The sequence below is a fragment of the Equus asinus genome, chromosome X (genome assembly GCF_041296235.1).
Source record: "Equus asinus isolate D_3611 breed Donkey chromosome X, EquAss-T2T_v2, whole genome shotgun sequence".
Taxonomy (NCBI): domain Eukaryota; kingdom Metazoa; phylum Chordata; class Mammalia; order Perissodactyla; family Equidae; genus Equus; species Equus asinus.
In genome coordinates this window covers 39,639,860-39,654,735 of record NC_091820.1, presented here as the reverse complement: position 1 = coordinate 39,654,735, position 14,876 = coordinate 39,639,860, and the positions used below count along the sequence as shown (strand labels likewise).

At 37.8% G+C, this 14,876-nt stretch overlaps 1 protein-coding gene across 4 annotated transcripts in view; it reads left to right on the top strand.

The window, feature by feature from the left end:
- ZNF81 (zinc finger protein 81) overlaps positions 1 to 14,260 on the top strand; it is a 68,238-nt gene extending 53,978 nt beyond the window's left edge. For all 4 annotated transcript variants that reach the window (XM_070502734.1, XM_070502735.1, XM_070502733.1 and 1 more), the window contains 2 exons: positions 1,362 to 1,457; positions 10,859 to 14,260. In XM_070502734.1, the coding sequence (XP_070358835.1) occupies positions 1,362 to 1,457; positions 10,859 to 12,567 (1,805 nt within the window). In that variant the 3' untranslated portion in view covers positions 12,568 to 14,260. The remainder of the gene's footprint in view (positions 1 to 1,361; positions 1,458 to 10,858) is intronic.
- The last annotated feature ends 616 nt before the right edge of the window (positions 14,261 to 14,876 follow it).

Genomic DNA, 14,876 nt, shown 5'->3' with positions numbered 1-14,876 from the left:
TTGATTCAGAGGCATAAGAAACCCGAAATGTCTAGGTGACAGACTTAACTTCTAGTTCAGCAGAATTGCTATGTTTCCCAGAAGAAGAAGCAATCCTTCCTTTAGAACTAAGACCTCTAGAACAGCAGAGTATAAGGTCTCAGGAACAGGAAGCAAAAATTTTTCTAGTGGACCACTAAGGGTAATAGTGAGGGGTGCCACTCCTGGCCCAGGGCTGAGGGGGTGGGGCCACCACCCTGGTGGGCTTGGAGGACAGAGCATTGAGCCAATGAGAATTATTCTCAAGCCTTAAAATCTAATGGGATTTGCCCTGCTGGGTTTTGGACTTCCTTGGGACCTGCACTCCCTTTTTCATTCCGATTTCTCCCTTGTAGAATGGGAATATCTGTCCTATGCCTGTCCCATCGTTGTATTTTGGAAGCAGATAACTTGTCCGCTTTCACAGGTTTGCATGGAGAGGAATTTTGTCCCAGGATGATTCTCACTCAAGTTTCACCCATAAGTGATTTGGGTGATTTAGATGATGAGATTTGAGACTTTGAGTTGATGTTTAGATGAGATTTTAGACTTAAGAGTTGATAGTGGAATGATTAAGACTTTCAGGGATATTGGGATGGGGCTAGTGTCTTTTGCACATGGGAAGGACATGAATTTTAGGAGTCAGAGGGCAGACTCTTATGGGTTGAATTGTGTCCCCTCCAAAGAAGATATATGGGAAGTCTTAACTCCCAGCACCTCAGATGTGACCTTATTTGGAAATAACGTCTTTACAGAGGGAATCAAGTTAAAATGAGGTCATTAGAGTGGGGCCTAATTAATATGACTGGTGTCCTTATAAAAAAGGGAAATTTGGGCACAGAAATAGACACACGTAGAGGGAGGATGATGATAAGACACACAGGGAGAAGATGGCCATGTGACTGGCGTAATGTATTTACAAGCCAAGGAATGCCAGAGACTAACAGCAAACACCAGAAGCTAGAAGGTGCGAGGAAGGATTTACTCCTGTATCTGCCAGAGAGACCATGACTCTGCTAACGCCTTGATTTCAGACTTCTAGCCTCCAGAACTGTGAGACAATCAACTTCTGCTGTTTTAAGCCACTCAGTTTTTGGTACTTCGTTTCAGCAGCCCTAGGACATTAACACAGAGCTGGAGTGAGGTATTTCCGTCCTCAGCTGCCGAGTGCTCTGGCACATCTGGAGTGTGCGATGGTGTCCTCCTTGCTTGGTCTGGGATTCTTCAGGCCCTTTTCACCTCTGTGATTATTACTCTCTTCCCAATGAAATGTGATTACTTTTCCAAATCAAAAATGGAAAGCAATTAGCTGGACTCAATTCTCTATCATGTCCTGTTAACAGGATATGAAGTTCCCAAACCAGAGGTCATCTTCAAGTTGGAGCAAGGAGAGGAGCCATGGATTTTGGAGGGAGAAACCCCACATCAGAGCTGTTCAGGTGAGTAAGTGTGATCCAGGCAGAAGGGACGCATGGAAATATATTTTTTTTCCCTAAGAGATTGTTGCCTTTAAAGTGCTATTATTTCTACCTTTCTTAAAGCCTATACTCTGGATCATATGCCAGGCTTCCTCATTAAGGATCTGGCTTTCTTGGAGATTCTCTCCTTCCGTCACATCTTTATCCTTCATTACTGAAACCCCACCCCCAGGGTCTTAGATTCTTATCGTATACATTCAGGTTTTAATGGATTTGCCTTCTCTGAAAATCAGTTGGTTGCCTCACTCCTGTTCTTCTTAGTGTCTTTCACTTGCTTCTTCCTCTCGTTTTCATCTTCTCACTCTAAGATACCAATAAACTGTCATCTACAACCAGCCTCACTTCCTCTTCTCTTTGTACCACTTCAGATTCCTCATTCCTCTCCACCGCCCCTATCTCTATGCCGCTCTCCCATCTTCTGACTTTATGATCACTGTCACTTAGCATTTTCCTATTAAAATCAGCCTTATTAAGGTATAATTTACATATAATAAGATGTCTCCATTTTAAGTGCACAGTTTTATGGGTTTTGATAAAGGTACACACTGGTATAACCACCACTCCAATCATGATATATAACATTCCATTACATAAAAATGTGCCTTCATGCCCCTTGTAGTCAATACCCACCACCACTTTGGCCCCAGGCAACCATTGACATCCTTTTTGTCACTGTAGATTAGATTTATCTTTATTAGGGTTTCATATAAATGGAATCATACTGTATGTAGGCTTTTGGATCTGACTTCATTTGTTCAGCATAGTGATTCATCCATGTTACTGAATATATCACTAGTTTGTTCCTTGTAAATGCTAAATACTATTCCATGGTGTGAATATATTGTAGTTTGTCTATATACCTGTTGATGACAGGTGGTTATTATTTGGTTATTATGAATAAAACTGCAGTGAACATTCTGGTATCTTTGTGTGAACATATGTTTACATTTCTCTTGGGTAAATACCTAGGAGTGGAGTTGCTGGGTCGTACAATAAGTGTATCCTTATCTTTATAAGAAGTTGCCAAACTGTCTTACAAAGTGGCTGTGTCATTTTACATTACCAACAGCAATACATGAGATTTCTGTGCTCCGCATTCTCACCAACACTTGCTATCATCAGTCTCTTTAATTTTTCCTATCACAGTGGATGTGTAATGGTATCTCATTATGACTTTAAGTTGTAGTCCTCTGAGGAGTAATGACATTAAGTATCTTTTCATGTGAATATAGACCATTTGTACATTTTTTGTGAAGTATCTATTCAAATATCTTTCCTGTTTTTTTTTACTGGATTGTCTTATTATTGAGTTTTAAGAGTTGTTCATATTTGCTGGCTGCAACTCCTATGCCAGATAGATGTATTGCCAATGTTTTGTTCCAATCTGTGGCTTGCAGTTTTATTTTCTTACTTGTGCCTATCCAAGGGCAAACATTTTAATTTTGATGGAGTTTAATTTATCATCTTTTTGAAATGTTTAGTACTCTTTGTGATCTCTTTAAGAAATGTTTGCCTACTACAGTCACAAAGACTTTCTTACGTGTTCTTCTATAAGTTTTATCACTCGAGCTTTTTCCGTGTAGGTCTATGATCCATTTTGTGTATTTGATGTAAGGATTGATTTTCTTTTTTTTTAAAGATTGGCACCTGGGCTAACAACTGTTGCCAATCTTCATTTTTTTTTCTTCTTCTCCCCAAAGCCCCCCAGTACATAGTTGTATATTTTAGTTGTGAGTGTCTCTGGCTGTGCTCTGTGGGATGCCGCCTCAGCATGGCCTGATGAGTGGTGCCGTGTCCGCCCCTGGGATCTGAACCGGCAAAACCCTGGGCCACCGAAGCGGAGAGCACGAACTTAACCACTCAGCCATGGGGCCAATCCCTGATTTTCATTTTTTTCAATATGACAAACAGTTGTTCCAGAACCATTTGTTGAAGAGACTCTCTTTTTTCCATTGAATTTCCTAGGCACATTTATCAAAATCAGTTGAATTTATGTATGTGAACCTATTTCTGGACACTATTCTGTTCTATTGATCTATATGTATTTCCGTTTTAAAATGTGGGTTTTATTATTATTCAGGTATGGTGAGGCCAACAGATCTGGAGATGACTGCCATTGAAAAGATGGTTTGTAACTCACATTTCCCAGGAGGAGGGGGCGTGCCACACCACACAAGGCAACACTGGGAAGCACCAGGGTCAGTCAGGAGGCAGAAGTTGTGAGAGGAAAGCGTGGGCAAGAGCTTTTATTGTGATTTTCCTGAGAAAGAATGGGTGAGGCAGGTTAAGCAGGCTGGGGAGGTTTAAGCTTGGCTAGTTTGAGTAATTCCAGCAGGTTCCAGGGTGTAAGGACTGTACCTAGTTGCCTGATACCTGGCCCTGAGCTGATCTGGGCAGGGGGATAGTAGCTCACCCTGTGAGTTTGTTAAAGGAGATAATTGGTGGCTACGGGCTCTGGATTGGTTGGTTTGCACATGAAGGCCTGTTTGTAGGGAAGTCATTTGCTATCTCTAGGAATTAACTAGCCCTGGGAGGAGCAGTCCCTCTAGGATCAGCTAGGCACCGGATGCATCAAGAATACAGAAAATGAGAAAATATAGTTGATACACTGTCCTTTTGGCAAACCCATACTTTCTTTATTACTGTAGCTTTTAAATGAGTCTTCAAATCAGGTAGGAGAAGTTCTCCAACTTTGCTTTTTTTTTTAATTACTTTGGCTCTTCTAGGTCATTTGCATTTCCTTATAAATTCTATAATCAGTTTGTACTTTTTTTGAAAAAGCCTGCTGGGATTTTGTTTGGAGTTGAGTTGCCTCTGTAGATCAACTTTAGGAGAATTGACATCTTAACAATGTTGAGCCTTCTGATCCATGAACATGGCAAATTTCTTCATTTATTTAAATCTTGGATTTCTTTCAACAATGTTTTATAGTTTTCAGTGTAGAAGTTTTATGCATCCTTCATTAAATTTATCCCTAAGTATTTGATGTTTTTTGACACTATTGTAAATACATTGTTTTTTAAATTTTATTTTCGGATTGTTCACTGCTAGTATAAATTGCTATTGATTGATTTTGTACGTTGACTTTGTATCCTGAGGCATCCCTAAATCCGCCTGTTAGTTTTCTTGTAGGTTCCTTAGGGTTTTTCCTGTAATTAATCATTATCACTTTAGGGACACTTGTATTTCTTCCTTTCCAATCTCATATTTTTAATTTCTTTTCCTTTCCTTATTTCACTAAGACCTTCAGTTCAGTGTTGAATAGAAGTGGTGAGCATGGACATGCTTGCCTTGCTCCCAATATTAGGGACAAAGAATTCATACCATTAAGTATGATGTTAGCTCTAGGTTTTTTGAAGCTGCCCTTTATCAGGTTATGTAAGTTCCTTTCTAATCCTAGCTTGTTGAAGAGGTTTTTTTTTTTTTGTCATAGTTACATGTTGAATTTTGTCAAATGAATTTTCTTCATCTTATTAGAGTGATCATAGAGTTATTGCTTTTGTTTTATTAATATGTGAATTTATTTATTGATTTTCAAATGTTAAATTAACCTTGCACTTCTGAGAAATAATACTAGTTGATTATGATATATTGCCCTTATTATGTATTGTTGGATTCTATTTACTGATATTTTGTTTTAAAAATTTGCATTTTTCATGAGTGATATTGGTTTTTAGTTTTCTTTTTTTGCGATATCTTTGTCAAGTTTTGTTATTAGGGTTATGCTGGCTGCATAAAATGAGTTGTGAAGTGTTCCCTTTTCTGTTTTCTGAAATAATTTGTGTAAGATTGTTATTTCTTCCTTTACTGTTTCGTGGAATTCATCAGTGAAACCATCTGGACCTGGCATTTTCTTGATGGGAAAATTTTAATAACAAATTCAATTTCTTTAATAGACATAGGACTATTCAGATTTTCTGTTTCATCTTTTATCAGACATAGTAAGTTGTATTTTTCAAGGAATTTGTCTATTTCCTTTGTTGTCTAATTTAAGTCTGTTGTGGTCTGAGAATGCACTCTGTATGATTTCAGCATATGGTCTATCTAGGGGAATGTTCCATGTGTCTCTGAGAAGAATGTATATTCAACTGTTGATGAGTGTTGTTTCTATGATATATAAATCAAGTTGATTGTGTTGTTGAAATCTATTGCTTTACTGGATTGTACTCTACTTTTTCAATCAGTTTGTAATTTTAGAGGGTAAAAACTGACAAGGAGATTTTAAAGTTTATATGGATATGCAAAGGACCTGGAATAGCCAACACAGTCTTGAGAAAGAAGAAAAAGTATGAGAGATTTACAGTACCTAATGTTGAGACTTAGTATAAAGTTACAATAATCCAGATGGTGTGGTATTGATGTAAGGACCAACAGATATCTAAATGGAACAAAAGAGAGAATCTGAAAATAGACCCACACATATATGGACAACTGAGTTTTGACAAAGGTGCAAATACAATTCAGTGGGGGAAAGGAGAGTCTTATGAACAAATGAATATTGGTATTGAAGGAGAAAAACCTTGACCCATACCTCACACCTTATACAAAAATTAACTTGAGTTCTAGTCTGAATGAATTGTTTCTATTGGAGTAGCCCATCTAATAGAAACTGTTAATTCTGGAAAGTATACTTTAAAAACTACTGAAGACATGAGAATGACAAAAAGAACATTTTTTTCTGGGACATCATATATTGAACAATTTTGGATTGTATCCTGAACGTTATGAGTGTCACAGTAACACTGTTTTATAATGTTCTGTGTTTTTGTCAGAGTAGGCAATTAACTATGTTAGACTCAAACTGGAGATGCTGTCTCACCTAAGGTGGATAGCAACTCAGATCTCTGTTCAGACTTTCTCTAACTCCTGACTCCTCTGCGAAATCTGCCTGTTTTTATTCACTCTGCCGGTATCTGTTTTGTTTTATTTTGTTTTCCTAGGAATTATAGTTACTGTTTGTGGAAGGATTTTTTTAGGAGCTTACTTCTCCATACTAGAAGTTGAAGGCTTACAATTAATTCCTGTACGTTGACCCTGTGTTCTGAGACCTCACTAAATTCACTTATTAATTCTAGCGAGTCTTTTTATAAATTCCTTAAAATTTTCTGCATCCATTATTGTGTCTTTTTATCATTTCCTTTTTTGTCTGCGTGCCCTTTATTTTTATTTTATCTGTTTTTATTTTATCTTGTTTCCAATCTTTGCTCATTTTCCTTTCCGTAGAGGCTTTTCCCCCATTGAGATGCCCTGGGCTATAGGTCTTGTTTACTGTCATCTGAATATTTGTTCCTATAGTAATTAAAAGAGTCTTCCATTCTGAAAACTTAAGCTTTGTATTTGTATTCCGATGACTTCCATATTGATACCACTGGTTGCTATATTATTACTAGACCCTAGCACCACATTTGTCTGCATACTAGACAGTTCCCGTAGAATATTCTGCTTTACTCGTCTTCATTTAGTATGTGAGGAATTGGCACCATCATTGCCCAAATCAGGAATTCTCACATTCCAAATTTTGTCAGATTCTGCTGTGTTTTTTGTTTCTTCCCTCTTAGTTATCTTCTCTTACTAATTACTCTGCAATTCCTGTTTTTTCTTTTTTAATGAATACTATTTAGATATCTTTTTATCTTAATTCTTAGTAGCATCACCCAAAAGTAAGTCTATATTTTCTTATGCTTGGATTATTCTGTTCCTAATGGGATTTGCAGATTTTGTTTCTTGTTTCTAGTTCATCTTATATGCTACTGATAGATGTCACCTGAGACGACGCCACATTTATCTTTGTCATTAACTTCGTGAAGTAAACTTACAATTATTTCATATTATATAACACATGACCAGTAGCTCTTCTCTCAGTGCCATCTACAATGTGGCCATGTATTTATTGCCAGTTAAAGTTGTATCTGTATAATTTCCTTAATTCATGCTTTCCTCAAATTTTCACCTTATCTTTAATGCCTACCAAATATGAAGTTCATCTCTGCATCTGGGCTCTTTATTATTTTGTGCTCTGCCTATCCAGGTAATAGACACTTTCATTTTGTTTCATTTCAGGTTTTCTATTCCATGAAATGACCCTTTACCTACTCCAAGTTTATTGTTCTTCTCCATTTCTATTGCCTCAGATGCTTCTGCCTCTAGTAATTTTGAAAGTCCCTGAAAATAAGAGCCTGTATCTTATTTTCATTATTTGAACACTAAGCATGAAGAAAATACTTACCAATATTAACTAATTGAATTTGTGGGGGATAAGAATATGAGAGTATTTTGCCCTATTTCAGAAGGATTTTAAAAAATTCTACTGATAGGAATTCAATGGAACATAGATTGTAATTGGAAAGTAAAGACAATGGCATCAAATATTAAAAAGTTTATTGTCTGTGTATTGTGTTTCTATTCTAATAGAAGTCTGTTGAAATGATTAGCAAAAGGAATAGCACGGAGGGTGTCTGCTTTTGAAGTTAAAAAAAAGTGTCACTAGCATATGATCAGATTAATTTTCAAAATAAAAAACTCTCAAACTGCTTCATGAAGTACATATGTGTTTTTAAACAGCACAAAAGAAAATGCTAACAAGCAGGCTAAATGGAGGAAGAGAACATGAACATATCCTTCGATCTGAGAATAAACTGGACTGTTTTTGAGACATTTTTGTGAGTGGCAAATAGAATGCAAGCTTGCACGCACAGCTCTTTTCTAGACTGATGACTCTTCATTTGTGTACTTTTCGTTGAATCTGTGGGCTCAGGAAAGGTACAGAGAAGTTTTTATTGCAGGAGCAGATTTTTTACAATGAATATTGGTACTGGTGACCTAAATATTGTCCAATACAGCAGGGGTTTAGAAGTTAAGTTTTACTTACAGGTTATACATTTTATATATATTTATAAGTTAAATAAAATGAAAAGGAGAACCACTTCTAAAACCATGCCTAGGAATCTAGTGCTTAATATCTCCAGAATAAATTAAAGCTCAATGTGTGAGAATGAAAATGCAACTTAAGAATAAGAGGGTGAGATTTTGGATGGGATGTGTGTTTTGAGTGCATTATCAAACTGATTAACAGGGAGAAACTGGAGTTGATGACTCAGCATTCTCAGTATCTAAAATCTCTTGCTGATGAGATAATGTATAATTTTTCCATTTAAAATTATGATTGAGAATCTGATACGTCCTATGTATTGGTAATGGAAACATTTGTGATGCCCATTCTGGGCAAGACAAGTATGTTAATTATGTTAAAGCTAATTTACAATAATAAAGAGATTATAAAATACAGTGGCTTAAATACTAAAGAATTTTATTTCTCTCTTATATAAAGTTTCTCATATCACAGGCCATTGTAAAACCTCGTTGCTCATGTTTATTCAGGAATCCAAGTTCCCTCCATTATAGAACTCCCTATGTCTTGGGGTTTTTGTGAAATCTGCATGTTTGAGTCTGCGTTGCTGCCAAGTCGAGGTTTTAGTAAGCAAGAAGGTAGAAGAGGGCATAGAGAAAAATGCCTACTGTCTCAATGTGCTGCTTTGAAAGTGGCACCCATCATTTTTTCTCACATCCTATTGATGAGAACATGGCCACATGGCAACACCAGTTTTCAAAGGAGGCTGAGCAGTGTTATATGACTGGGCAGCCATCTGCCTGGCTACTACTCTATTAATGCAAAAGAAAGGTAAAACAAATTCTGGTGGACAGCTTTTGATGCCAGCCCTGATATCAGTTCCTCTACATTAAACCCAGCATATATGGGGTTAAAACCAAAGCACTCTCCCTGCTTGCTCCCTGGCTCCAGAATCCACTGTCTGCCATGGAGACAGACAGCCAAGGTTGCCCACCTGCAAATTCTGTTATCATCCTGCTCCCTGTAAGCAGCCTCCCAAGGCTGAACACAGGCTGGTGGGAAAGCGCCCAAGGCCACAGGTTCCTCCCCCCTCCACAAACAGAAACATTCCTTGCAACCTTTGAAACCTCTCGCCTCCCATCTTCCGGGGAGACGAGACAAAACGAGACAAATTTGAGGGCTTGCTCTTGTCTCCCGGCTGATATCACCTGAAATAAAACCCTTTCCTTGCCATAAGCCTGGCATTCCAGTTTTTATTTGGCCCCTCTTGTGTGGCGGGTAAAGAACCTATGTTTGTAGGCACTAACACCTTCTAGTCTACCACAGATGGCTTGTCCTCTCTGATTTTATACTTCTTGTTAGATATATATATAATTTTAGGTCCAAGAAAACAATTATACCTGGATGGAGTGTCGGAGTATAGACATCCATTTATTTATTGTTTGTATAGGTCAAGATGGCTCTGACTACAATATTTTTCCTATGGGTATGAATAAATTGTGGGTTTTTTTCAGTTTTATTGAGATATAATCGACATACAGCACTGTATAAGTTAAGGTATACTGCATCATAACTTGACTTACATATATTGTGAAATGATTACCACAGTAATAGTTTAGTTAACATCCATCTCATAGATATAAAAAAGAAAAGGAAAAAATGTTTTTTTCATTGTGACAAGAACTTTTAGGATCTACTCTTTTAGCAGATTAAATTGGTTTTTTGATCACATTAAATTGGTATTGTTGCTAATAAGCAAGAAGCAACAAGATTAGTGAGGATTTAGAATGGAAAGCTAATGAAGACTTAGACTCTGAGTCACACCCTCCAAGCCTAGGCTCTCCAGGGATATTTCCACTTAAAACCCTTGTCGTTTTTTTTTTTTAACCCCCCGGTACATAGTTGTATATTCTTCGTTGTGGGTCCTTCTAGTTGTGGCATGTGGGACGCTGCCTCAGCATGGTTTGATGAGCAGTGCCATGTCCGCGCCCAGGATTCGAACCAACGAAACATTGGGCCGCCTACAACGGAGCGCGCGAACTTAACCACTCGGCCACGGGGCCAGCCCCAAAACCCTTGTCTTTTTAATCTTCATTTTACTCTACTTGATATCCAAGTGTCCTCAAAAGAGAGTTAGGTTGCTTATGTTGAACTCCAATCTCCAAAACGTAATAACCATATTTTAGGGCAAATTATATATATAATCATTCTGAGCTTCACTTTCCTTATCTACAATAGGTGAATAATAATAGAAAATACCACATAAGGCTTTGAAAGGATTAAATTTCTTTTAATCCTTTCTTAGAACAATTTCTTAGAACAATGGTTGGAATGTCATAAGTATCATGCAAGAACTTGGCACATAATAAGTGCTATACATTTATTTCCTGTCATTGTCATCATCATCATCAGATTTACTGGTTCCCCTGTGTTTAGTTTGGATTAGCTTTTGTGTACCTTTTAATCTTCTGTTGTCTATTCTTTGTGTCAGTTTTACTTTTCTTTCTCTTTTTAGATGGGAAATTTGGGATTAAGACCTCCCAAAAAAGAATTTCTGGAAAAGCTTCATTTCATAGTGAAATGGAGGATGAAGATACAAGAGATGATTCATTGTATTCCATTTTAGAAGAACTGTGGCAAGATGCCGAACCAATAAAAAGATATAGGGAAAAACAGAACAAACCACTGAGTCATGCGGCTTTCATCAATAAGAAAATATTGAATACAGAGTGGGATTATGAATGTAAAGACAGTGAAAAATTTGTTCATCCAAGCCCAAATCATGTTTCTTCACAGAAACGACCCCATAAATATGACTCATTTGGAAAGAATTTTAAGCATAATTTAGATTTACATTTTCATAGTAAAAACAATGCAACAAAGAACTTTGATAAAATTATTGGACGTGGTCAAGTTTTCACCCAGAGCTGCTCTTATACTAACCATGAAAACACGCATGCAGGAGTGAAATTCTGTGAAAGTAATCAGTGTGGAAAAGTCCTCAGCCTGAAACAAGGACTCAGTCACAATCCAAAATTTCCTGTTGGGGAGAAAGCAAATATGTGTGCTGAATTTGGGAAGATCTTCACCCAGAAGTCACACCTCTTTGCAACTCAGAGAATTCATACTGTGGAAAAACCTCATGAACTTAGCAAATGTGTAAATGTTTTTACACAGAAGCCACTACTCAGTATATATCTGAGAGTTCATAGAGATGAAAAACTATATATATGTACTGAATGTGGGAAGGCATTCATTCAGAATTCAGAATTAATTTTGCATGAGAAAACTCATACTAGAGAAAAACCCTATAAATGCAATGAATGTGGAAAATCATTTTTCCAAGTGTCATCTCTACTTAGGCATCAGACAACTCATACTGGAGAAAAACTCTATGAATGCAGCGAATGTGGGAAAGGCTTCTCCCTGAACTCAGCCCTCAATGTACATCAGAAAATTCATACTGGAGAGAGACACCACAAATGCAGTGAGTGTGGGAAAGCCTTTACCCAAAAATCAACACTCAGGATGCATCAGAGAATTCATACAGGAGAGCGATCCTATATATGTACTGAATGTGGGCAGGCCTTCATCCAAAAGGCACACTTAATTGCACATCAAAGAATTCATACTGGAGAGAAGCCTTTTGAATGCAGTGACTGTGGGAAATCCTTTCCTTCTAAGTCACAACTCCAGATGCATAAGCGAATTCACACAGGAGAGAAACCCTATGTATGCACCGAATGTGGGAAGGCCTTCACCAACAGGTCAAATCTCAATACTCACCAGAAATCTCATACTGGAGAAAAGTCTTATATATGTGCTGAATGTGGAAAGGCCTTCACTGACAGGTCAAATTTCAATAAACACCAGACAATTCATACTGGAGAGAAACCCTACGTTTGTGCTGATTGTGGGAGGGCCTTCATCCAGAAGTCAGAGTTAATTACACATCAGAGAATTCATACTACAGAGAAGCCTTATAAATGTCCTGATTGTGAGAAATCCTTCTCAAAGAAACCACATCTCAAAGTACATCAGCGAATTCACACAGGAGAGAAACCATATATATGTGCAGAATGTGGGAAAGCCTTCACTGACAGGTCAAATTTCAATAAACACCAGACAATTCATACTGGAGATAAACCCTATAAATGTAGTGATTGTGGAAAGGGCTTCACTCAGAAATCGGTTCTGAGTATGCATCGCAATATTCATACGTGAAAGTAACCCTGTTGCTTGAAAATGAGACAGCCTTATCACAGAAGTCAGGTCTAAGTGTATATTATAAAATTCACCCAAGACAGATCTTATGTGACATTGCATAATAAAAAGCATTCATCAGGCTCTCTCACCTCAGATGAGCAAAATTTTTCAGAATAGACCCTCTAAGAATGCATTGAATGAAGGGGAATTTCTATATTTGCACGGCCTCACAATATATAATAGAATTCAAACTGGGAAAAATGCTGTCTGTTTGATGCATTAGGAAAAACCTTCCTTTAGAAAGCAAACTGTTACTAAATTCTTTATAGATGAAGTGTGCAAAATTATGTAAATGACAGTCATGTTTACTGTGTTATGTTAAGTAATTTAAAGTGGCAACTAAATGAAAGGTAGGACAACAAAATAATATATTTGATGTGTAAACCTACTCTCAGTTCTGTAGGGTGTTTGTGGCAGAACACATTGTGCAACAGGAGGAATAATTGAATTGAAATTCTCTTTTTGAATTTAATACAGTTGTGTCTATCAAGTATGTTTCCAATTGAATATTTCTCTCACGTGAATCCACAATTTCAAAGTCATTATGGTTTTGTATATACATACATCTGCAGATATAATTTTACATGAACACATGAATACAGTCCTATCATTCATACTGGTTTTCATGACATCATATTTTTATCTTCTTTCATTGTGGTACATTGGAAAATGGCCGCAAATTCCTCCCATCCTTTTATCCACATCCCTTTGCAATGTTACTCTTGTTTTTCTTGTTAAGAGGTAGAGTCTCTCTCTTTCTACTCCTTGACTCTGAGCTTGGCCATGTGACTTGCTTTGTCCAGTGTACATTAGCAAAGAGATTCAAGAAGAGGCTGGAGAAGTGTGGAAGCCTGCCTTGAGGCTTACCCTCTCTTGCTGCTTTTTGGAATTCTGAGACCTTTGTGTAAAGAAGCTCAGATTCCTCTACAGGGGGATGAGAAACCACAGGGAGCAGAGATGACCCAGCCCAGCTGGAGCCTCTTAGACCAACTGCCAGACATGGGAGTGAGGCCTTCCTCAACCTCCATCCCCAGTCAAGCCGGCCCACACCAGAAGAGCTATACCAGTTATCCCAGCCAACCTGGAGAATTGTGAGATAAATAAAATGATTATTGTTTTAAGATACTAAGTTTTGGGGTAGTTTGTTGCACAGCCAATGCTAAGTAATACCTGAAAGTGTATGCATGTGAGGGGTATTGTACCAAAACATAAGACTTGTGGCATTAGCTTTGGGCCTGAGTGGCAGGTGGAAACTGGAAAAACAATGAGAAAAACTGTTAAGAAAGGCTGAAAAAGACAGCAGCCCATGTTACTTAGTAAGGAAAAAAATAGCAAAACAGTCAGCATGCTCTGTGGGAAGATAGAGAATGTACCAAATGAACTTGTGGGTCTGGTTAAAGAGATTTCCAACAGAATCTTGGAAGTATCAGTTTGCTGCATACGATAAGGTACAGAAAGAGATGAACCAAGAAAAAAACTGTTCCATTTGCAAGCAGTATTCAGAAGAAATACAAAGAAGCCAGGACTTGGTGGGTTAGAAAATAACTGTTTCACATCTCTGGTCTCTCCAGGCATCAAAATATTCTCAAGGTGAAAACAGGCCTCAGGGTGAGATCAAATCATGGGTATGGCGGGAAGACCTTTTGTTAAAATGTGCAAAATATTTAAGTTGGTGTTTAGGAGACCCTCTCAGCTAAGCTAAACAGCTTCCAAAAACTTCATGACATTGTCCCCAGTAACCTGACACACTGCTCAAAGTAGAGAGGAGCCTGTCTTAAAAAGAATTGTTGATGTGGCATTTGGAGCATGGAGTACATACAAACCAGAGTCATGGAAAACCTGTAAAATTTTTAATAGAGTTTTACTAGCAAAACTACCTCCAGGTTGGACTTAAAGGGACTGAAACAGTCCAAAATGAAAAGTGGCCTCTGGACTCCCCTCCCTAACTTCTGTGAACAGGAAGCAAGCTAAGAAAGTTACTCAGCTGTAAGCATGGGCCATTTCTTATGGGAATATAAGGATGTCTCAGAGAGAAGACCCAAGAATAATATATTAAAATAGACTGGGAAGCCATTCCCAGGTACACGTATGACCTTATCAGGAAACATTATCTGCCCCTGGAGCAGGGGGACCTGAGAACATTTTCTCTGTGGGACGTCTCAGTTGTTATGGGACAGTGGCTGATAATGTGCTTCTTGTTCCTCCCTCTTTTGAATGAGAGTTTCTATTGTAGTATCCATCCCTGTGTCACCATTGTGTATGTGGGG